Below are 23808 nucleotides of genomic sequence, written 5' to 3'. Positions count from 1 at the left end.
TTCTTTGCTCATATAATGAAAGAACTTATGAAAATTAGAACTCGGATTAAACAACGCCGTGGGGAACAGTTGAACGACATTATCTTTAAAACGTCAAATATTATTTAACATGATAGAAAAGTATCCGTTTTATGTAAAAAAATATTGTTTTATATTTTAGGCTCAAAGTTCATAAATTCTTATTAAATGACCCTAAACTAATCCACTCTGTTGTGTCAATAAATGTTTCCGCGTGCACAATAAAATATTAGAGAAATCAACAGAATGCTTTTTTTTTACCTTACTTTTATGTTATGATTATTTTTTTCCCATCAAGCAACATTACGCAGTGACGTCACAAATGCGCGCGGCAAAAACAGGCTATAGTGGGGGGATTATTGGACACAGTCCTATGTATTCAAATATGATTCTACGCTCCTTCTGGACTATTCTTAATTCTATGACTCTAGATTTAATTTAAAAAAAACAATTAAGTCCATTTTTAAATTCTCTAAATGGGGTCTAGATTTCATAATTTCTATGCGTATTGTTGCTATAAGACGTGCTGTAATATATATCTTATCTGTCAGTAAATTATATCATAGTTGAAAAAATTGAATTAAGTAGCTGCGAGACTAATATTTTCATATTTTAGCTTCATTAATGGTATTACATAAAATTTTATCCGGTAAGATGGACGCTTAACATATTATTTCTTAAATAAACATCAATGTTACAAATCACGCCTCTCGTTAACATTTTATTTGCTGTGGAAAATTCCACAACCAACACTGGATTCTTTTTACCAATTCCAAGAACGCGTAGGCTTTACAATGAAGTGTCCAAACACAGCTCGGTTGATGTATTTCTTAAGCAAAGATAATTATACAAAAGATAAATAATAAGCTCCCTTTTCGAAAGATGAAACTTACCGACATCGACAGGATAATGTCTTATTTCATGTCTCTCCGAGATAATAATTTTAGATCTCAATTTGTTGAACTGTTTCTCTGTAGAAAGAAAACATTTTTGAGAAGGGAATATGGAATTGTATCATCATCGACCTGTCGTTGGTTGGTTTAAGTGGCTTTTTTACACAGTGTGTAACATTCGCCATTTTAAATTTGGTCAAACTCTTGAAAATGTCCCAGTAAGACGCAACGTGTCACAATATACACTCTTGTATATTTTAAAAAATGAAGTAGAATTAAAATCCAATAAACGTGTTTTATTTTGGAGGCATTACAAAATTTAATATGGAATACTACCAATTGTTTGCATACATAATAAATTCACCGTTGTGCCTATGTTTAAACATCCACATTTCCTCAATTCTTCCATCTGTTAACTTTTGTGTAGTAGATTTTTATGAAGCAAGTCTGCAAATATTTGGACATACTCAAAACATTGTTCAATATGTTGAATTTGTGAATTTGTGATTAACTTAAGTAAGTTTAGTTTACAATATGTAACTTGCGTTGTTTTGAACATACTTCAAATATATTAAATCAATGAACTGCTTGTGTATCAATCCGTAAGAGTTTATTCAATAATCTGTCTATTGGTTTAAATAATAAAAAACAATAAAAAATGACGTCTTGGGATGCTTAGGCTAGCCGCGGAAATTCCGTCGTCGATCTTCCGTCGCGGTAAATCCGCAGCCGAACGAGCTACCACACTACATATTCCGTGGCGGGTTATCAGGTGACTAACGAGCCTTATACGCCCTATGCATGGTCGACGAGGACTGTCCGCCAAATGTGGCGTAACCCATTAGAAAACAGGCAACGTGGCTTTGCCGATTGAACGCTCACGGAAGATCCGCGCGCGGAGAAATGAACAGACGCCGAAGGCGAGCGGTCGGCACACGCGTAATGTGCCCGATAATAATACAAACCAACAAACCATCACGCCTTTTCCCCGTAGGGATAGGCAGAGAGGATAGAACGCCATAACACCCTATCTTGGCATACAGACCTCGCTTCCTCTACATTCATACATCTTCTCATGCACGCACGCCAATTATTCCTACTTTTGACATGTCCATCTTCAAGTATTTGATGGACTCGATCGTGCCATATCTTTTAGCCGTTCTTTCGCTCTCCATTCGCTCTACATGTCCAAACCAACGCAGCCCCCCTTTCTTGATTCTGGCGATAATGCATGTCTCAGCCTTACACACTTCACGGATCTTGACATTTGTGCACCTATCATACATCGTTTAACCACACATTCGCCTGAGGGATCGCATTTCAACAGCATTCAACCTACTTTCATCATCATTTTTCCAATTCCATACTTCGCTCTCATACATTAGAGTTGGCAGTAGAACTCCGTTGTGAACTGCTAGTTTAGCCTCCTGCGATAAACATTTGTTTGCCAAAGTAGACTTCAGTGCACCGTTCACCCTGTTCCCGGCACTCACCCTCCTTTCAATATCTTTCTCGGCCTTTCCGTCCCTAGTAAACATACTTCCCAGGTTCACAAATTCTTCTACCTGATTCAGAATATCTCCGTTCACACTGATCTCACATTTAGTTATATTTTCATCCCTTTCAAAAACCATCACTTTCGATTTATCAACATTCATAAGCAAATCGCTTTTCTTGCATACCTCGTAGACTTTTGTTACCGAAAATTGCAGGTCTTCTTTGCTGCAAGTAAGAAACAAGGCATCGTCCGCATACAGAAGACACTTAACAGTTATACCGCTCATTTTTGCTCCCATTCTTAAATCTTTCAGCTATTTCATACATTTGATATTAAATCAATGCAATAAAATGTTTTGGCATTCCGCCGAGGAAGATGGACGACGAAACTCAAGATGTTTTTTTTAAATCGTGGCGTTACGAAAAATATGCTCTATAATATTAATAAACGTCGGACTATTTGAAAACATGAAATCGAAAGACAGTAGTTACATTTTAATTTTATTTATTGAACAACAAAAACATGAACGTATTTTAATAAATGATTTTCAAGATATAAATTATAAACATTTGACAAATACGAAGATATTTTTTGTGAGAAACATTTATTTTTGAGTGACTTATTGAGTGGTCATAAAAAAAAATAGCATAAAGTATTATTAAATCTACAGTCGGTATTTAGCAGCCCTCAGTATGGGATACTTGTCTCCCGAACAAAGTCCTCTGAAGTCATCCAACGATAGATCATTGATGGCAATTCCACCGAGCCCCTTAGCCCTGGAAACAAAAAATTACAATTTTATTTTTTAAATTCGTGTTTTGTAAAAAATTGCAATTTTCCAAGGTTAAAAATCCATTTGAAAAACTAATATGACGCATTCGTAAAATTCACAGGAAAGAAAAGGTTGAAAAAAACCTGCATGACAATAAAGATCTAATCATTATGTTTGTTTTCGTCTGCGTTAGTAAGTGATGTAGGAATTAATAGTTAGTTCCTTTTATGTGAAGCAATGTGCATCCTAATTCGATTATTTATCTGTAAGTTTAATTATCAATTTTATCGACAACAGCTGTGGCCTGTATAATTTAGAATACTGAGCTCTACAAAAGGACCGCAAAGTTTAATCCTAAAAGTTTTGTTGAAGGGATGAAATACCTTATATATCCAGCCTTGTTTCCCGCGGTATCTGGGTCTTCATACGACACCCACATTCCTCCCTCCCCATTATCGTCGGGAACTCGGTAGGCGTAAGTACCTGTAATTAAAACATTACCTATTATCCAGCACTCGTGGCCTAGGAAAGCTATTAGCAGGTTTGTTTCAGCTTATATTAAACATTCTTCATAGTTACATGACTTGAAACACACACGGCTTGTTATGACTCATTTTCAGACATGAAATATGTCCAGATATAATATTAAAAATCAAAGCTTAACTAAACTCTTAAAAAACTGTAGTAAATAATTAATATTCAACGGTATTAATTACCTTAACTACTAAATGAATATTTAAATAAATTTTTTTTGCGTTTGCCTAATAAAAGCATCTTTTTTTTATATAATTCAGTCAGTAATTTTTTTTTTGTTGTAAAACATAACATAACATTACACAAAGTTATCTTATTCCCGCGTTATTATTATTATTGTTCGCGGTCTGGTAACATTACGCGGCCACTTCGCGCATGCGCGCAGGCGGGATATCAGACTTTGGACGCAATGCGATGTATGCAAACATTATTCTACGCGCCTTCTGGTATATTATAATTCTATGGTTCGAGGGAATCCGAGGGGTGGGGACAATATGCTGGCCTCGGTCCATACATCCTCCACCCTCTCATCAATCTGCATAGAGTTTGTATTCCTTAGGAATAATTTAGAGTCCCACGAAAATATAACAGCTGCGAGTGGACGATGAACGTTTACTATAGACTAATGAACATTACGAGTGTCGCTTAGAACAAAGAAACACCTATGAAATTAACTATATATAGTTCTAGGAATAATATTTTTGCTTGTACACAGTACATAATAGTACCTATACATTGTGCATGCAAAAGTGATGCAGACGTGAAAAAATAATTGCATGTTCTAGGGCCCCGTTAGACAAACATAATAATGTTTTGTCTATGGATACAAGTAATGAATGCATTATTTACGGTTGCATTAAGTAGGTAAATAAAACAAATATACATCTTAATAAGCAGATAGCATGGTTAAATTCGATAAATAATACATTTTATATATGTAAGATAATCAAGCGAGCTTTTTGTACAATTTGTTAATATTTAAGTAATTTACTGTGTAATGCGTACCAAACTTTTTGCTTAATTCATCGTCATGTTGCAAAGCAGTATCTTCTGTAATAAGCACATATACACACATTGGATTCTATCTTAATACACTGCCTTATTTTTATACTTTTGATAAATATCCTTATTTATATATTTAATAAAATCTACAAGTACAAAGAATAGGTACTTTGTAAGAGTTATTGCTAAAAACAATATCTTCCAGCCAACCAAAAAACAAACCGGTCAAAAGGAGAGTTAGTGGAAAATTTACAAGTACATACATAAAAAATCAAATAATTAAAATGACAGCTTTTTTTATGGGGAGATAATGCTTGCTCACATTTACTCAAAAAAGTGCATTGTGTTTTACATATTCAAGGATTGGGAATGTGGAATCATATAATGAGTTTGGAAGGAATAAAAATGGATATTAAAAAAAACAACAAAATACCGTTATTCCAGGATTCTGAGTATATAATATATCCTCAGAAATGCACAACGCAAAATTGTGTTGTTGTTTTCATTCGAATTTATTTTCACGGCATCAATGAGAATGTATTTTGAGTTAATTTTTCCGATCAAATAGGTTTCAAACTGGTAAAAATTGTATTTTTTGTTAATATTGCTTACTGTGTACACATTAACATGTTAGTTTGTAAAAATTATAATAGTGTAATTAAAAAAAAAAATTGAAAAAATTAAGTGGTTTATACAAATTTATTAACAAATAAGTGTAAAATGTCATACGACAAAGTGAAAAATGTTTTTATTAACAATAAAATTAAAATTAACTACATTGAATCTATAATTTTTGAAAAAATATCTTGGTTATCTTTTAAAACGGTTCTTATGTGTTCGCTAAAATATATTTATTTTTTATTTCAAAAATTAGTTAATTCAAAGAATAATATTTCAGACTCACCGTATCTCTTGCTAGGGTCCGTAACTTTCCTCAAATGAGTGTGAATTCCTTTCTGGTTATTGGGATTTTGCAATTTAGTACACACTTCTGGGTAACTCAGTAATCCTTCCTGCTTGGTGTAAGGTCCTGAACACAAAATAAAACAATTAATATACATAAAATTAAGTATTTTCTATAAAATTAACTGAATTAATAAATACGTGTAATGCTTTTTTGTTCCGTTGGTGAATACTAACGTTGCGTCGTGTGGATTGGGATTTTAGTGCCTTCTTAAATCTCTATGATTAACATAGTCTAATAGAATTTATTTATACTAATTCTAATATTATTATTCACTATTGTACATTCATTGTCCTAATTCGTAATTTTTAAACAGTTCTTCTACTTGTAAAACACACGTTGTTAACGACTGAATTTAAGGGAAAATAAAGTTACAGTCGGTGACGGATCATAAGTAATGTATGTACCAAGACATTTACATATTATGCATATTTCAGTTCAGCAGACGTTTCGATAGCCCATTTATTGATTCAGAAAATAAATTTAGTCCACCTGTCTACTGCATCTTTTAAATTCATTATTTTGTGTACCAGCGATTCGTACGAGCTATGCTCACAACTCTCCATTTATGTGCAAGGTTTGAAACTATAACCTAGGATTTTCCTCACTACTTTCATCTGTAGTAAATTGATTTTGTTTCAAATGAGAACTTTAAAATTATTAAAATAATCATGACCGATTCACATGTGTACATAACACCCACACACCTTCAATTACACGCTTTCACAGACGCACCCTTTTAATACTTAGCGCGTATCTATGGATATATGTTATTGGAAAATTTCGGGTTATAATGTTTTTATTTTCAATTATTGTAAACTGCTGATACAACTATGAAAAAATATTGCCTTTTTAATAATATTTTCGGTTTTTTGTTGAGATATAAACATAAATAGAATTTACCTTCTGGTGCTGGTCCGTCAACTTCTATTGGAGGTACTCCTGAAATGGCGCTATCTGAGGTCATTTTCCACGTCCTTGCGTATGTTGGCATTCCCAATATAATTTTGTTACCTGGCATTCCATTACGCAACCTAAAATCATTATAATGTAGCTTCAATAAAAATAATTAAACGAAAATTCCTCAAAAATATTTTTTTTTATTGATTATTCGTTGCATCTACAAGGCAAGTAATAAATATTTAAGATTAATAATTTTAACGTCTTCTGATAAAACAGCTCATTCATTTGTAATTTTTTTTTCATTAAAACAAAAGAAATGGATTGCATGAAAATAAGTCATGAAAACATTACTTTTTGATGCATCTATCGTTCAGCTTAACCAAAGTAAGTCAGTGGTGGTTTATTGAGAGAAATAAATCAGTAAGGGTCATGAACAATAATCACGTTTGTTAAAAAAATTGCCAGCAATTAACAAAACCAAAAGATTGATTTCGTTTCTCACCAATGGAATCCGTGTTATGTACATTTCTTTAATTTTCCATTTAGGTACAAACAATGAGTATTTTTTTTTTAGTGATTTAAAAAAAAACCCAATCGGGTTAGATTGACATTATCAATTATCAATAAAAAAATATATCAGCAAGCCACATAAAAAGGCATAGTGGGATTTAGTAAAATAAAATATCTATTATGATTTATTTAAACGTTAAGATTGAAGATGTGTATTTTAATATTTAGGAATTAAACATATTTTTAGGTAGTTTTCAAGTCAAGAGACTGTTAATGTTGCTGATAATGTAAGGAAATGACGCTCACCACCATGCCACTAATGCGTTAACATTGTTTTCAGGATTCCTCTCGAGCAGTTCATACACCGGAGCTGTATAGTCAGCTTCCTTGGGGTTCCTTTCTGGTGTTAGGTAGTCATATCCATCCAATACTATATAATCCAGGCTGTTCATTATAGCGTGGCTGTCGTAGAAAACTGCAACCAAAAGCATTTTTCAAACGTTAAAAGATTAATCAAATAATTATGTGGAGAGCAACACCAAAAGCCGTGTGTTTGGCAGAGCCAAACCCCGCTTTGATCCGCAACGCGTAATCCACTGCAACGTCAGCTCGGACAAGATATTAAACATCATGCATCGGAAAAAAACATTTCACAATTTGTCTTGACATTTCGTGCCGCTCACCACAGCTCTCCGTCCAGTGTTCACTATTGTAAAGTCCTTCTGTACAAAAATTGTAAGGATGTAACTCGTGTGTATCTACTCAATAAATAACTTCAATTTTAATCTATCTTTCTTATTTAACGTCAAATCAAGTCACGCTCACCCTTCCATAAAATACAAATACAAAAAAATCTTACGGATAAATAAATAAAAATAATTTCAGCCTTCCGTTGAGTCCTCATGTCCTACCATATCATTATAATCACTGTACAGTTAAGTTGAGTTCACACGAGGACAATATAATAATAAACAATTAAACCTAACTGAATTTTTTAAACTAGATTCTTAAAAAAACATTCATAAATTAGTCACTGATGTCATTGAGGACAAAAAACTAAATTAAAAAAAAAATTGTAATAAACACAGACAATACGAAACAAAAAATTACTTTATAATCTTTGACAGATTTTTATTAATTTTTCTTAGTAATAAAAAAATATAATACCTGTCTATTTATTATAAAAGCAAATATTCATAAACATTTCTTGTACACCCACAAACAGGCCATGCCTTTGTGAGATTTTTGTTTACTATTTTTACTGTTAATTTGTATTTAATTGCTTTGTAATTATCATTTTTTTGTATACTCTGTTTTACTGAATAATATCAGCTTTAACGTTCTAAAAAAAACACGGATTATCGAATATCGAGACAAATAAACCAGAGAGTGAAATTATACAAAAAAATATCAGACAAAACCTATCAAACGACTCAGACACCTTTTTTAAAAGATGTTAAAAATATTTTCATCAACGACAGAGTGAATTAAAAATTATCGAGTTGAATGACTATAATAATCAATACTTAATCTATGATCCTTTCATCTTTTCTCTTTCCTCTTTATTATTTTTTACTATTTAGTAAAAGTGTGGATTTGAGCTAATTTATATACAAATACGGTTTTCTCTGTTTTAGTTTATTTCTCGATTTTTATTTTATTTTGAATACGTTTTGTAACTTAAATTATGTAATTTATTATAGAATCAAAAGACAAGTGTAATCCACAAATTTGGAATATCCAGTGACCGGTTTCATCTAATAATAAATTACAATGAACTTCTATCAAGAATTTTCACTTACAAATTTGAATGTTTTAAATTATATAAATAATACTCTTATTTCATGGGCCGGTTGGAAGAAGTTGGCATTTGGCAATAAGGCCGCTAATGTACAATTTACGTTATGTACAAAAGGATAAATAAATAATCCGTATAAGTTTATACATTAAATTCAAATAAAAAAAAAATACCTTCACAAATTTGAATTTTCTTTGAAAAATTCACCGTAGAGTTATTGTTTACGTTAGCGATTTTACGTTTAAATTTAATAATATATTATAAAAATTACCTACTTACCTTTAAATATTTTTAAAAAACTACACTTTGACTGGGTTGTTTAAATAATGTCAATAGATAATCACAATCTAATATCAAAATTAGGATACAGAGTGATATTATTTATTCTTACATGAACTGTTCACGTTCGGAAGTACAGTGGCTGTGAGCATCATGTTATCTGGTCGTAGAGCATTCTTCGTTTCCTGAACAAGTTTAGCAAAGCCAGCCTTGTGTTCTTCTGCTTTCTCATCCAAAACACTGTCTCCAGAAAACACTTTCTTGAATCCGTGCCACAATGAGCCTGCACAGAAAATCTTCGTCATTAAAAATTTGATAAATATTGGGTGTTCATATGTGTTGTGACCATTTTTTTACAAATTGAAAAATGAGCACCAAATGTGAAAATGAATGGCAAAGGCATCGTCATTCGAAACAAAATTTTCTGCCACAAGATATTGTGTTTGATTTTACGTTACATATACTATTTTATTTGATTAAGAGCCTTCAAAATGGAATGTCAAGTAGACGAAAGTGAGCATTTTCAACACCTCTTTCTGTTCGCTTTCAATCGAGGGAATAAAACTGCTCGCGATATTTGCGCAATGAACGGTAAAGGCGCTATGAATTATTGACAATTTGTTGCATAATAGTGAAGAAGAAAACATAATTTTTTTTATTATTATTTTATTTTTACACCATAACAGGCCAGGAGGCCCAATTACAGCGGTGAATTACATCACAGAACACCCAGGCTTGAGAAAAATCACATTTTAATTTTTGTGTTCTCACCGGGAATCGAACCCGGAACCTTCCGTCTGTGAGTCAAGCGTCTTGACCACTACACCACGGAGGCCGCCAAATTATTGACAACTTTGTTGTCTCTTTTTGTTATCTTTGTTTGAAAAATACCGACACAACTTGTATTAACACCTAATAATACTTACTTGTAAGATATATTGTTGTTTTAAACTAAAATCCAAATTAAAACAAAACCAAAAAAATTTAAATACTTTAGTTCTATAAAAAAAGGGCTTACCGAGAGAATTATAGCTCTGAGGTTTATATCGTATTATAATATCATGTAACTAGTTGCTTAAAACTTAAATATTTTTTATAAAACATTAATATTTTTGTGTTTTATTTATTTATTTAAATATCTTATATCTAAACAATTTTCTCTCTTTTACAGCTTATTTATACTTTTCAATGACAACTACGTTAACTTCTTAACAATTTTCTGTATTTTATTTCTTTATACTGATTTTTAAAAAATAAATTATTATTTATACACTTGTTTTGATGTAACTCTTATGTATGATGAAGCCTATTTTTTACGCCTTTTGTGGGCGTAAAAAATAACAAAGTAAAATAATAGCTGGAAAATGTGTGTGTGTGCTGGTGGTTGTAGCCAATTCAATGAATATGGCGGCGATCTTTTCTAAATAAAAGATTTTGATAATAGTGGACTGTATACAATTTATTTTCAAGTACAGTGCGCTCCGTGACGACCGAAGAGCTCGAGAAAGAACGAAATAAAGAGAGATTATAGCCTTTGTGCTATCTTTGTATTCTATGCTATTAGTACCCACCAGAGTGGCAATACTCTGGTGTGGCACGCACCAAAATCAGTAAGAATTTAAATTAAGAACTATTAAACAAAAAACTTAACAGTAAAAGTTTTTTATTTACTTTTTTAGCTTTAATAGACAATGATAAAAATAAATGTGTAATTGATCTATTAGCCAGATATTAAAAGTTCCTTTTGATACAAAAATGCAAACAATGATTGCTAATTTATCTAAAAAAATCATTTCAAATAAATAATTTATTTTATAAAAAAAATAATTTTACCCATCCACCATTAATATGATAGCGCGGTTCCACAGCATTACCTGACTTACCGAAAGTTCCACGGATTTTCTTTGGTTTGCTCTTGGGGAACTCCCACGCAAGGTCGAGTCCATCGAATCCATAGTTCTTCAATAAAACGACAGCGGAGTTGATAAATGCAGTTCTGGCTTCGGGAGTTTCAACCTTTAAAAATATCGAAATATCGAAATTAAGTACATAAGTCAATTTTGACAGAATTACGTAGAGTTTGAAATCAAAAATGTATGTAATATTCAGTTGGTACAGGATATAATTATTATTCCATTACACAAACTTCTACCTCTACGCAAACAGCGCACTAAATTTAGTGAACGCGCATTTGCGGTCGCAGGCCCTATGGCATGGAATGCTCTCCCAGCAGAGGTGCGAGGCTGTAAAAGTGAAGTGATGTTTCGGAAACAACTTAAAACCCATTTGTTCTCTAAATCATTTGAATAAATCCGTAGCATGTGACAACAAAATATATTGTTTTAATTAAATTACAAATTTAAAAGCTTCAATTAAATTCATTTAGCAATAAAATCACTATGTAAAGCGCCCTTGAGGTATTTTATTTTAAAAAATTTAAAAAAATACGAAAATGGCGCTATATAAGTTATCCCTTATAATAATAAAACTTGGAATAATTTTGAGATTACAAGTACGATACTTTTATTGACCTAAGTACTTAATAATACTTTAAATTTATTTCAACAGAGCGGTAAAATATTTTTGAGATGGGAATGTGGAAGTCTAGGCATTTACAGGGCTTATGACCTGTCATTTGCTGGTTTAAGTGGCCACTTTACACACTGTGTAACATTCACCATTCTGCCCATGTTTAAACATCTACATTTCCTCAACTCTTCCATCTGTTGACTTTTGTGAAGTAAAAGAGCTGAAACCTTTATCACGTTGGTGAGATTCATCGGGCTCAACCAAATCACCTACTAGGCAACGCCTGAAAACAATTTTCCAATTTTTATACTTCTTCTTTTACCAGGTAGTAATTCAACAATGTTTGACTATGTCCAAATGCTTGCAGACTGGCTGGATTTCCTCCCTAGGGAGTTGTTCATATTTAACTTTATTTCAACAGAGAGGGAAAACATTTTTGAAAAGGGAAAACTCCCTAGGGAGGAAATCCAGCCAGTCTGCAAGCATTTGGATATATTCAAACATTGTTGACTTAAAAATATACTTATCAAACGAGATTACCATTCAGTCACATTGGTCGGATTATGGTCATGTCGTAAATCACAAAAAAACATAAAAAACAAAAACTTTTATTCATTTTTTACAATATTAATTGAGCCGCATCTTGTTTGTAACCAAAAAATATATTTATTTATCAGTAAAATAATTTAGTTTTAAGCGCATGAAAAAACCAGGTATCCCCTCAGAGTAATGAGACGTTACCGCTGTAGAGCCGCCCATACATACAAAAACCATGATAGGATTAACAATCAAAAAGTTAGGTGTAATTTACAGCAAAATGGCTCGTTAGTATTCAGGTACAGAATTGCAAGCGTACCGTGAAACCGCCCGTTACAAATCAGATTCTAAACGAAAATATGAAACCAATTATTCATAGTCGGCGCTTTTATCATATTTTTTTATTGAAAATGCCATTTTTAAGTTTATTTTCAACAGAAATTTTATAAATCTTGGTTTGAGGAAACTTTACACTTTACACTTTATTGATTGTAACAAACATTATAAAAATATAATTGAGGTCTTTTTTACAAAATAGTGAACAAAACCAAAGACAACTTTTCTTATTTTTTGTTATTTTTTTTCGTTTAGAATCACTTTAAACCAAAAATTTGCAGCGCTTTTGTTCTATGCAATAGAGCGAAATGGCTTTTTTCAGTTGTAACGCGTAATGATTCATATTACAACAGAGATGAAGAACATTTTAAAGAAGAAAATATAGAAGTCTAGGCATCTACAGGGCTTATGACCTGTCATTGGCTGGTTTAAGTGGCTATTTTACACACTGTGTAACATTCACCATTCTACCCATATTTGAACATCTATATTCCTTCAATTCTTTCATAAGTTGATGTTTGTGAAAGCCCCGTAAATGCCTAGACGTCTATATTACATTCTCTTAAATGTTCTTCATTTCTGTTGCAATATGTTAATATAAACATCTCCCCAGGGATTTGAATCCAGTGCTCGTCTACAAAAATTTGGACAAAATCAAAATATTGTTCATTATTACTCAGACAGTATCCCCAGCACCATGAGACTAAAAGCCTTGTGTTGAGTTGGAACACACAAATACTTGCATTTTAATATTGTATAATGAAAACGTATTATTTTAGGAGGCGGTTCAAACTCCACTCTACCGCAACATGATTTCCATTTTCTTATAGTTCTTAACTCGTTGAAAATGGCCACCAAAGTTGAAATATTAGGGTAAATTATAAGAACGTTAATATTTCTTTATAACAAAAAAAAATAAAAATAGTTGAACTGGTTGTAAATCATTTTGCTAGTAAATGGGATCAAATCTCGGGTCACTGAATCTTAAGTCCGCGGAATAACCACGGACCCACAATCTTAATTTCTAACTGTATATATTTGTTTGTTTGTTAATAATTTGGAAAACCCGTTGGGTTATATGAACATATTTTAAACAGGTCAAGTCATGTAATGTCTTGCCTGGTTAGTTTATGGCAGCGATCTCACACACTGCTACCTGTGGTCAGTATTTTATGCATTGTACTAATCAAAATTGTCATTTACTGTAATGCGATGTTAGACGGTGAAAATCAAAGAGCGTCAGTTCATACCAGAGTGCTGTATTTTTCTGGATTTTCGTTATCAGCATCGCCTCCAACAGAAAGGAGAACTTTCAACGCCGGGAATTTCCTCTTCAGTTGAGTGATGATCCTGTAGTTGGCATGGCCCTGATCCAGGTCCAAGTTCGTGTTGAGGGAGACCATTTTGTGGCTGTCAGCTGCTATACCGGCATAGCCATACACCAAGTGGCTGCAGAAGGAGAGAGCCGGGTCCAGATCGGAGGGCAGCATTTTAGCTTGAGCTGAAATTATAACAGAGAAATAAACTAAAAGTCAAAACTACTCGTAGCAAAGTAAACATAAAAGTACAAAAAGATGTCAAGGACATAAAAAAATATGTAGGTACTCGTACATCTAGTATAAAAATAGTGTAAAATACAGCAGTTAGTTGAAAAAAGTATGTACAACTTAACGTCAAATACACCTATTTATTTATTTATGCCTGAAGGACTTTTATGTAACATTTTTTTTAAAAGGAAAATTTGTTTGAGAAGATTAAGAAATATAATAGATGTAAAAAGTCGTTTTAATAATTAAAATATTACTTATTTATAAAACAATCATATGTCCACACATTTTATTGTAATGAAAACGAAATAAAAAAATTATACAAATTCTTCAATATAAGGCGATGAGGAGCATACTCAAAAGAAATATGTAATTTAATGTACAAATAATGCACAAAAAATTGGCTCGCTCACAGTAAAGCAATTTTTTTTATTTAATGTATCAATTTTTATGCTTAAATAATTAAGGGGATAAATTGATTGAAAAATATAATTAACCAACAATTTACTATGCCTAGTAAGAAGAAACAGTGCCCAATGTGTTTGCTTGTACTATAATTTTACTTTACTTTAATTTTGCTTGATTGTAACTTGATTGTACTTTAATTTTCCTTACTTGCATATTTATTACCTTAACTGTTTTGCAAACAGATTATAATAATACTATGCTTCACAATAAACGCCGATTTATTCGGCACAGGCCAGAACTGTATGTGAAACTAGGGATGAAACTGCTTGACTCAATCCTATGAATATTTATTTATTTATTTACGAACGCCCAAACGGCTTTAACACATACATAGGTTATAAACAATCAAAAAAGATAAAAATACAATTTAAAATAAAAAAATAATAATAAAAAATGAAAAAATACTGAAAACCTAATTAATGTTCAAAAAGTAAAAGAAAAATTGGTTTCTGAAGTTTGAAAAAGTTAAAGCAAATACATTTATTTTTATGTCATCGGTGTGTTTATTTCCGGGAACAGAAACTTAATGCGCGAATTTGACTTAGATGTATTAATATATCTAAAATATGCCTCGTTGGCGTAAAAAGCACATTAAAATGAACACATTTGGCCAAATGAGGAAAATCAAAAAGGTTATTTAAAACTTCCTTCCAAAAAAGCGATCACATATTATTTTTTTTTAAACTAATTTTAAGTTAATTTATTGTATAATACATAAGAGAAGATTGTCTTTATATATGTAATGTTTCTGTACGTGTGATGTCAGTTAACTACTAGACGGCTTAACCAAATTACGTGCGGTTTTTTGCATAATAATAAACTTTGCGCTGCACATGTTTGTAGATTTTACACTCTTCAATCTAGATTGAAAAAAAAAGAATTTAGGAACATTAATATTTTATTCATCGACCTACCGCGCTTGACGAGAAAGCATTTACTAAAAAATTGGGAAAATGTTATTTTTTTGCATTAAAAAATGTTTGCATTTGAATGTTTACAAACATTCGTTTTTTGCGGATCTCAATAAGATTATTTCCCTAAATTCCTTTTAATTTCTACCCATTTATTTCTTTTTACTGGATTTTTGGTAAGGCTTGTATAATATAAACTGACATTTAATACATTTTTGGAAATCGCAATTCTAAATAAAGTGCGCCCTTGTTGTTAGAAGAACAGAGTTTGACATTTGCAAAAACAATTCTATCTTTAAAAAATATTTTATTTATGTTTTGGAATTCAATCATAAAAAAGTACCTCGGTACCTACATAAATAAAATATTTGAATATTAATAATTCATGACACTGGCAGAAGAATTATATAAATTGATGGTGATACTGCACTTTTTCTTTTATTTTGCGTTGGGCAACAGCAAATCACACAATGAAGAAACGAAAAGATTCAAATGTCGAACTCAATGTCAAATGTCACTTAGTATATAGTTAATCGAAAATTTAAGTATAAAGAAAACGTTTGGTGAACCAGCTAATAGCATCAAGCAAACGTTTGGGCAGGAAAACGTCTGCCAGGTCCGCTGGTAGTTTATATTTTCTCGCGGAAACTGCAGTTTAAATTTATGAACAAAATTTTTTTTGTTACAATGGGTAGCATAGAGAGTTGACCAAATTGAATAATTGTATTATAATTGACTTCTTTTTTTTTATTTTTTTTATTTTTATTATTTATTTATTTAGTTCTATGTATTTACATAGTCTAATATATATTTACAACACAATATTTACATCTATACTTATTCTAACATTATTTATCACTATTATACACTTAAAATCCTAATTTATAATATTCACTGTTTCATATGTACATTTTCATTAATTATATTCACTATTTACACTATTTACTACCTAATATTTTTCACATATATACTTTTTACATTTCATTTTAAATATATTTACATTAATTTCATTTTTTATGCTTTCTGGCATTTCTTCAAACAGTTTTATTCCCTTGTACATAAGGCAGTTCTGGGACATTGCTTTTGATTTTTTTTCCAGTCTTATATTTTTAGATCCTCTTGTTGCATAGTTATGAAAGAACTCATTATTTTTTAGTTTATCTTGAAAATATCTCGGAACTATTCCTTTAATAATGTTGTTTATTTCATTGGCAACATTAAATTTGATTCTTTGATCAATTGTCATGATATCTAGAAGTTGAATCATTTTCTTAACATTTGTTCGTCTCCCACATCTTAATATTATCCTCATCGCTTTGTTTTGTATTATTTGGAGTCTTTTTAGATCTCCTTCATTACTTAAATATAAAATACTGGAGCAATAATCAATGTGGGGAACGATAATACTTTTAAATATCAGCAGAGAGGTTTTAATGTCTAATTTATTCCTTATCCTTCCTAACAGGGATACCTTCTTTGCGATTTTCTTACTCGTATAGTCTGCATTTTTTGAAAAAGATAATTTAGAGTCAATCCAAACTCCTAGATATTTTATGCTTTCAACATTCTCAAGTCTCACTTCTAGCAAATGAATATTATAATTTTTTGATTGATAATATTGATTTAAAATCTTTTGCTGACGATCAGTACAAATTCAAGCATTTGCATACCTTTCTTTGATATAATCAATCCGACTGCTGAAAGAAACTGTTTCATCGCAGTAATGAATTTGGAAGCACTTTTTTCATACAGTTGGTATTCGTATTTACAAATTATTATGTATGTCAGCTTACTAAGAGTAGTCAATAAAAAGCCTCGCCAATATTCTACCGATAGACTTTTTACAGAATTTCCAGTATGACACTTTCATTAAAAGCCTGGCAGACATAATGACGGACAACAAATTTACAAAGTCACTTAAATTTTCTAGACCCTAAGTCATACAACTTCTTACGTATGAATATATTGGTGAGCAAAATGAAAAACAATATTTTCAAAGCTCTAGTCCATAAATGGGTAGCTTAAAGGACTAGACAGGAAACTGAGGAATAAACTTAATATATTAAAATATAAATTTAATTTCTTGAAAGTCCTTTCTTAATTTAATAACGTAGATTTTTCATAGAAAAATTTTTCTCATGTTTCTTTTGAATTTTTCATATTTCTTTTGAATTTTTCAACTTCAATTGATGTGAAAGTATGTATTATTATATAAAAAATAAATAATACACTGACACTTCAGAACGTGCCTGTAGGCCAGTGGAGTGGCTACATCCATAAATAAAATGGATATTATATTGAAGGTTCCTATTGTATAGACATTTTCTTTTGTAAACAATGTATTTGTATTATATATTGGATTGAATAAAAAAATATATACTCAAAAAATAATTAATTAATGTTACTGGGCAAAATTGTCACTGTGATTAAATAGTTTACCCAGAAGGCGACTCTACGCGTTGGCCGCTAAGCTGGCGACGAAATCGCTAAACCGCCGATACGTTGATGAATCGTTCAGTAGCTGTGTTAAAGACCCACCTAAGTCTTGACCGTCTTATCACGGGATGTTTGATTTATTACATATCTTCGGTTATGGAAGATTTGTGGAATAAAACCATTACGCATAATGCGAATGTCTCTCGTCGTTAGGGACCGATTTCCTGCCGCTTTATTTGTTTTGCTCGCTGCTTTTATGACTTGATTATAGTATAAATACGCACAATTAGATAGTAATATAAAAATTGTAACTTAGAAGTAACACTGAACGGCCACGTTCAAAATCCACTTGTAAACTTAAAACCTACCAATGAAAAAGATATTAATACACGTCTTCGCCTGACTGTTTTTTCTTCATTGGTGACCAGCGATTTCGTAACAGCTGTCAGTCCCGGCCAATGTGCAAACATCAAAAGCGCAAGACATGAAATTTTTGCTTATCAGGGGATTTAAAACTGGATTTAGAACTGGTTCAGAAGCTTAAGACATGTGATCGACTGTGACTTTACTAATGCGTTTGAAAATGATGATGATGATTAATTTTTTACACTCTGGTTAACGGCGCGTCGTTCCTAACACTTAACATGTAAAGTTAAGTGATTCATAATCCGTAGAATTATTTCATTGAACATAATAGTATCCTAGTTCCACAGTGCGTGAATAATAGTGCTGTTTGCCATCATTTAGTAAATTATAATACCTACGTCTTGTATATTGTATCCGACGTGATCGTAAATTGAAACATTTGTAGTGGGTAACCTTAATGCAATGCACAATGCCGTGAAATATGATATGGTGTGAATACTTATAGCATAAACATAATGAAGTCAGTGATGTTTTTTATTGTAAACATTCATTATTTTGTTTGTTCAATAAAAAAACTATGCAACCAAACTGTCAGACCTTATCGGAAAAACACTGTGACTTAGATTTTGAATAAAAATAAGCAATGCTTAAGTCTTTGATTGGAAGACATAAGAGTATAACTTTAAAAATGAAACTTTTCAGGAGAGCAAAAAAACGTTATAATGAACCCAATTGTTTAGTTCAGAACTCTCATTTTGCAAAATGGGTTATTATTTTCATGTGTGACCACATTTGAGTAACTTGTATAAATAACAGAAATATTCCAAATATACTACTTGAACCATTAAAGATATGACAGAAATGAGTCTACCTTTATTACTGAGACCATCTTATACTACTCAAATGCGCATATTTATTTCATTAAAACCACAGTTTAATAGGCAGAAAGAAGTTAATTTATGTTTTGTGTAGTCGTATAAGTGTATTGTTAACACCGTCAATGCAGGCATACTCAAGGAGTATTTTCTCATATACATATCTCCGCCCATAAAAGATTTTACCCTTAAGACATCAATCATATAATCATACTAAAGAAACTAGCTTTTGGTATATACCTATTTTATCTCATTGAATAATAATAAAAGACATTAACGAGGTTTAAATAATTTTTAAAGATGATTATTTTTTTGAAGTAGTTTTTTTTATAAAAAATAATCTCTCTTGTTTTCAAGTTTGTTACTGAAACTTCTTGGTGGAATTTCAATGTTATTTATTAAAAAAATTAAAGACGAGAGATGTACATCTCGCCCCTTAACATTTTCTACGGCTAACGCATAAACAAAATGTCAGTTTTCTACATGAGCGTAGAACAGCTTAGATGCCGTTCAGTCTACTTAAATTCAGGAATTTATAATAACCAATGACCATTATTACTAATATTTGAATTATCAATCCTGTTTTTGGAATAAATACATTTAATTTTACAACTCAGATACCTGCCTCTATGTTAAGATCTCTGTAAATTTGTGGATTAAAGTATCACTCGTTTTTTATTTCCATGATAAATCACAATTAACTTTCAACCGAAGCAATTTTAGAACTAAAAGTATTAAAAATGTCAAAGTATGACTCAATTTCGTAAGAATAATTTTCGATTAAAAACTTAATTTTGCCCGTTAGTATATTATGTATAACAACATATTACAACAGAGATGAAGAACATTTAAGAGAAGGTAATAAAGAAGTCTAGGCATCTACAGGGCTTATGACCTGTCAATGGCTGGTTTAAGTGACCACTTTACACACTGTGTAACATTCCCCATTCTGCCTATATTTGAACATCTGTATTCCTTCAATTCTTTCATCTGTTGATGTTTGTGAAGTTAAAGAGCTGAAACCTTTATTTATGCGGGTGAGATTCATCTAATTGAATTATTTCACCTACATACTAGGCAACGCCTGAAAATGTTATTTTTTCAATTTCTATACTTCTTCATAGACCAGGTAATTTATCAACAATATTTTGAATTTGTCCAAGTTTTTGTAGACAGAAACTGGATTCAACTTCCTGGGGAGCTGCTTAAATCAACATATTACAACAGAGATGAAGAACATTTAAGAGAAGGTAATATAGAAGTCTAGGCATCTACAGGGCTTAAACCAGCCATTGACAGGTCAGAAGCCCTGTAGATGCCTAGACTTCTATATTACCTTCTCATAAATATTCTTCATCTCTGTTGTAATATGTTGATATAAGCAGCTCCCCAGGGAGTTGAATCCAGTTCTTGTCCACAAAAATTTGGACAAACTCAAAATATTGTAGTATAATGTATAATTTAAGAAATAAGCCATTTTTCTTCTTTGTTTATTGTATAATGGTTGAAAGAAATTGCCATTTGGCAATATCTCGCCAAAATGGAAATAATAAAAGTCAAGTAAATAAATATGAACAATAATTAAGAGCATCGATATAACTTCTTTTTGGTGATTTTTTTTTCTTTAAATCAAAACAAATAAGTTTCCGATTGACAGAAAAAAACATAATTAGTTTGTCCCGTGCTCCACTTTACCTTTGATCATCTAAAAGTATCGGCTTGGCAAGATGAATATTAATTTGAATTCTATGAAAAATGTTTTTCAGTTATTCCCCTTTGCTTTGTATACGTTTTATTCGTGTGATTTATCATTTAAACGTAATTTAAAGGATAAACCACAAAAAAATATTTGAGGAGTTTTAGTCGGGTGTCGTTAGAATTGCGAGCAAACAAATTACTGAAAGCGAATTCATTGGTATTTTATAAAATAATTTTATTTATTCGAAATTCCCACTTTTTTGTCATTTGTATCATAGCCCTGATTGGCGTATTTATAACGTTTCTGGGCCAATGGTTATCAGAAAGGTCACATAAAATGTGATGATTCTAATAGTTTCTTAGGTATTTCGATAATCTTTGACCTGTTTATATCATTAAGATACGTTAAGTAAATTATACCACTTAAGCAATTTTTAAATAACCCTGTTTCGGTTAAACTAAAAACCTGAAAATTATTTAAACTGTTTGAAAACTCCCTTTTAATAAATTGGTGCATGTGATTTTGTCAAACTTACACCAATATCTAACTAATTTATGAAACTAAGGCGAAACGCGTTTAAATATTATGAATTTTTGAAAAAGTTTTCCGAAGGAAATCAGTGTTAAATATTTCATCACATCAAATTTTTATTAAAAAGCTGGCTACATGTTTGATATGAAAAACCATACAAGAATTTTTTTAAAAAGACTTTAAGAGAAAAGTGTAAACTTAAAGATGTCAAAAGGCCATCAAAGAATGTCACACATTTTTTTTTTTTATAATATACCAAAGACAAATAAAAAACAAGAATAAAATATAACTCGACTGGCAAACAATTTAGATTAAAAAATAGTAGGTACCTATGTATATCGTTAGTACATTTAGTCAGGCGATACTTGATTTTTGTTGTTAGTATTATATACATACATATTATTGTATATGTATTGCTTGCATTGTTTATTCACAATAATACTACATAATATATTACACTGCAAAAAACTTTTTTTTTCGTACAACACTGTAAAGAGTTGGTGAGCAAAAGTTTAATTGTATTCTCTACTCATAAAGTGTACAATGTTTCTTCTAAAAATAAATATGAAACAATTACAAGGTAAGAAATAACAAAATGTCCCGAGAAGCTTATGAACGTATGTAAATATCCATTGTTCTCGCAATCTTCCGCCTGGTACGTGTTCCATGATGAGTCATTAAAAACTCATTGTTTTTGTACATTTACCGATTACCTTAACCAGATTTTGAAGTATCACATTTTTATGAAACGTTTAAAAAAATGCTATCCGCAATAAATTATTATTTCGTTTGTTGGGCAAAAAAAAAAACATTTAAAAAAAAAGCACTTCTAGCCGAAATAATTCTAAATTATGTGGTTCAAAATAAAAATAAACTATATTTTAACTACCGAGGCTTCAAAAGATGAATCGAACGTGAATAAAGTTGTAGTCCGGTGGCTAGTGTCTCAGACTCACGGCTCAAAAGTCCGTGGTTCGAATTCTAGCCTACCCCAACTTGATTTCCATTTTCTAATGGTGAGTTATTTACCACTTGTTGAAAATGGTCCTCGAAATCAAATATTTATTTTGATTAAAAAACAAACAAAAAAAAGGTCAGAAGACATCCTAATAGTACTTGAAACAAGTGATTATCGATAGATAATATTATATTCATGTGGGGCGTCGATTGAATAAATTTATTTATCCAAATGTTAGCTGAAATGTGTCTTCTAACCTCCGGATACCTAGATTAAAATTGATATAGGACAGACGCGTGTAAAAAAATAATCTATAAAGTACGTATCACAAAAAAAGTATTTGAGTAGAGGTTTGAAAAGTTAAAGAAATCCTAAAATCAGTCTTTAATGGACCAAAGGTGGTTCGGCGTGATAAACGAATGGAAGTGATTGATTTGCGCAAACAAGCGGCGTGGTATTACGTAACACTACTCACTTTCTCTGACATAGCTTCTGCTGTCGTAGTAGCAGACCACTTTGGCTGTGGAGGTGTCGGCGGAGCTGCCAGCCACCAGGAGGGATGCCGCAGTGGCAGCCAGGAGTGCGAGGAAGTTCGCCATGACAATACTGGTCCGTCCGTTGCAGACGACAGCGGGCGAATCACTGACGGAACGCCTACAAAAACTCTGGTGATAAACGGCGAACCAAACAAGGTCTATACGCTCACACTTCTGTGAAATACATACATGTTTGCATACAAAGCTTGCGAAATTGTTATTCCACTCAGTGCTGAATAGTGTAAACAAATTAGAGCAATCAAACAGGTTTTAAGTTCATAAGAAATATTTAAATTTCTTTGAAACTCGTAGCATAATAATACCAGCTATTTGGCGATATAAGTTTACTTGGAATACATTTAGATACCATTTAAAAACGAACACCGAATTTGTGAATGAATGAACTTTATAACTAAACTAGCTGACCCGACAGACGTTGTCCTGCCTGAACGTTGGCTTGCCTTGGAAAAATACTTTTTATTAATAAGTAGGTACCTAGGTACTTGTTTGTGATTAAATTCCAAAAATAAAAATTGTTAATATTCAAATATTAAATTTAAGAAGGTACTTGTTTATGGTTGAATTCCAAAACATTTATTTTTTTTCAAATTTGGCATGCTTTTTGCAAACGTCAAACTCCGGTCTTCTCACAAACAGAGGGGTGTACTTATGTGGGAATACGATTTTTAAAAATGTATTTGATTTAATATTATTTTAGTATAACTAAAAATCCAGTAAAAATAAACAAATGGATAGAAATTAGAAGGAATTTAAGGAAAGAACCTGATTGATGTCGATAAAAAACAAATGCTGTTTGTAAACATTCAAAAACAAACTTTTTTAAACACATAAAAACAAAATTTATCCATTTTTTTGTCAATGCATTCTCCTCGAATGCAATCCTGGTA

General features: G+C 31.5%; 1 protein-coding gene across 4 annotated transcripts; it reads right to left on the bottom strand.

The window, feature by feature from the left end:
- Nucleotides 1–2898: 2898 nt before the first annotated feature.
- On the bottom strand, nt 2899–23008 carry LOC148274943 (chitinase-like protein EN03). Of its 4 annotated transcripts, none has more exons than XM_088236386.1 (9): nt 22840–23008; nt 13824–14074; nt 11046–11187; nt 9284–9454; nt 7401–7569; nt 6585–6715; nt 5622–5747; nt 3565–3664; nt 2899–3185 (listed from the first exon to the last, which is right to left on the bottom strand). In XM_088236386.1, the coding sequence occupies exons 1-9, from the start codon at nt 22961–22963 to the stop codon at nt 3074–3076; spliced, it is 1326 nt and encodes a 441-aa protein (XP_088092512.1). In that variant the 5' UTR covers nt 22964–23008; the 3' UTR covers nt 2899–3073. The 4 variants fall into 4 exon arrangements, with proteins under 4 accessions (XP_088092512.1, XP_088092513.1, XP_088092514.1 ...); XM_088236387.1 differs by having other exon boundaries at nt 11055–11187; XM_088236388.1 differs by lacking the exons at nt 2899–3185; nt 3565–3664 and adding an exon at nt 4647–4765.
- Nucleotides 23009–23808: the final 800 nt, after the last annotated feature.

Source organism: Micrasema longulum, unplaced genomic scaffold (genome assembly GCF_059751315.1).
Source record: "Micrasema longulum isolate JH-2025_06_02 unplaced genomic scaffold, ASM5975131v1 h1tg001553l, whole genome shotgun sequence".
NCBI classification, from domain to species: domain Eukaryota; kingdom Metazoa; phylum Arthropoda; class Insecta; order Trichoptera; family Brachycentridae; genus Micrasema; species Micrasema longulum.
This window is presented reverse-complemented; position numbering and strand designations above follow the sequence as displayed.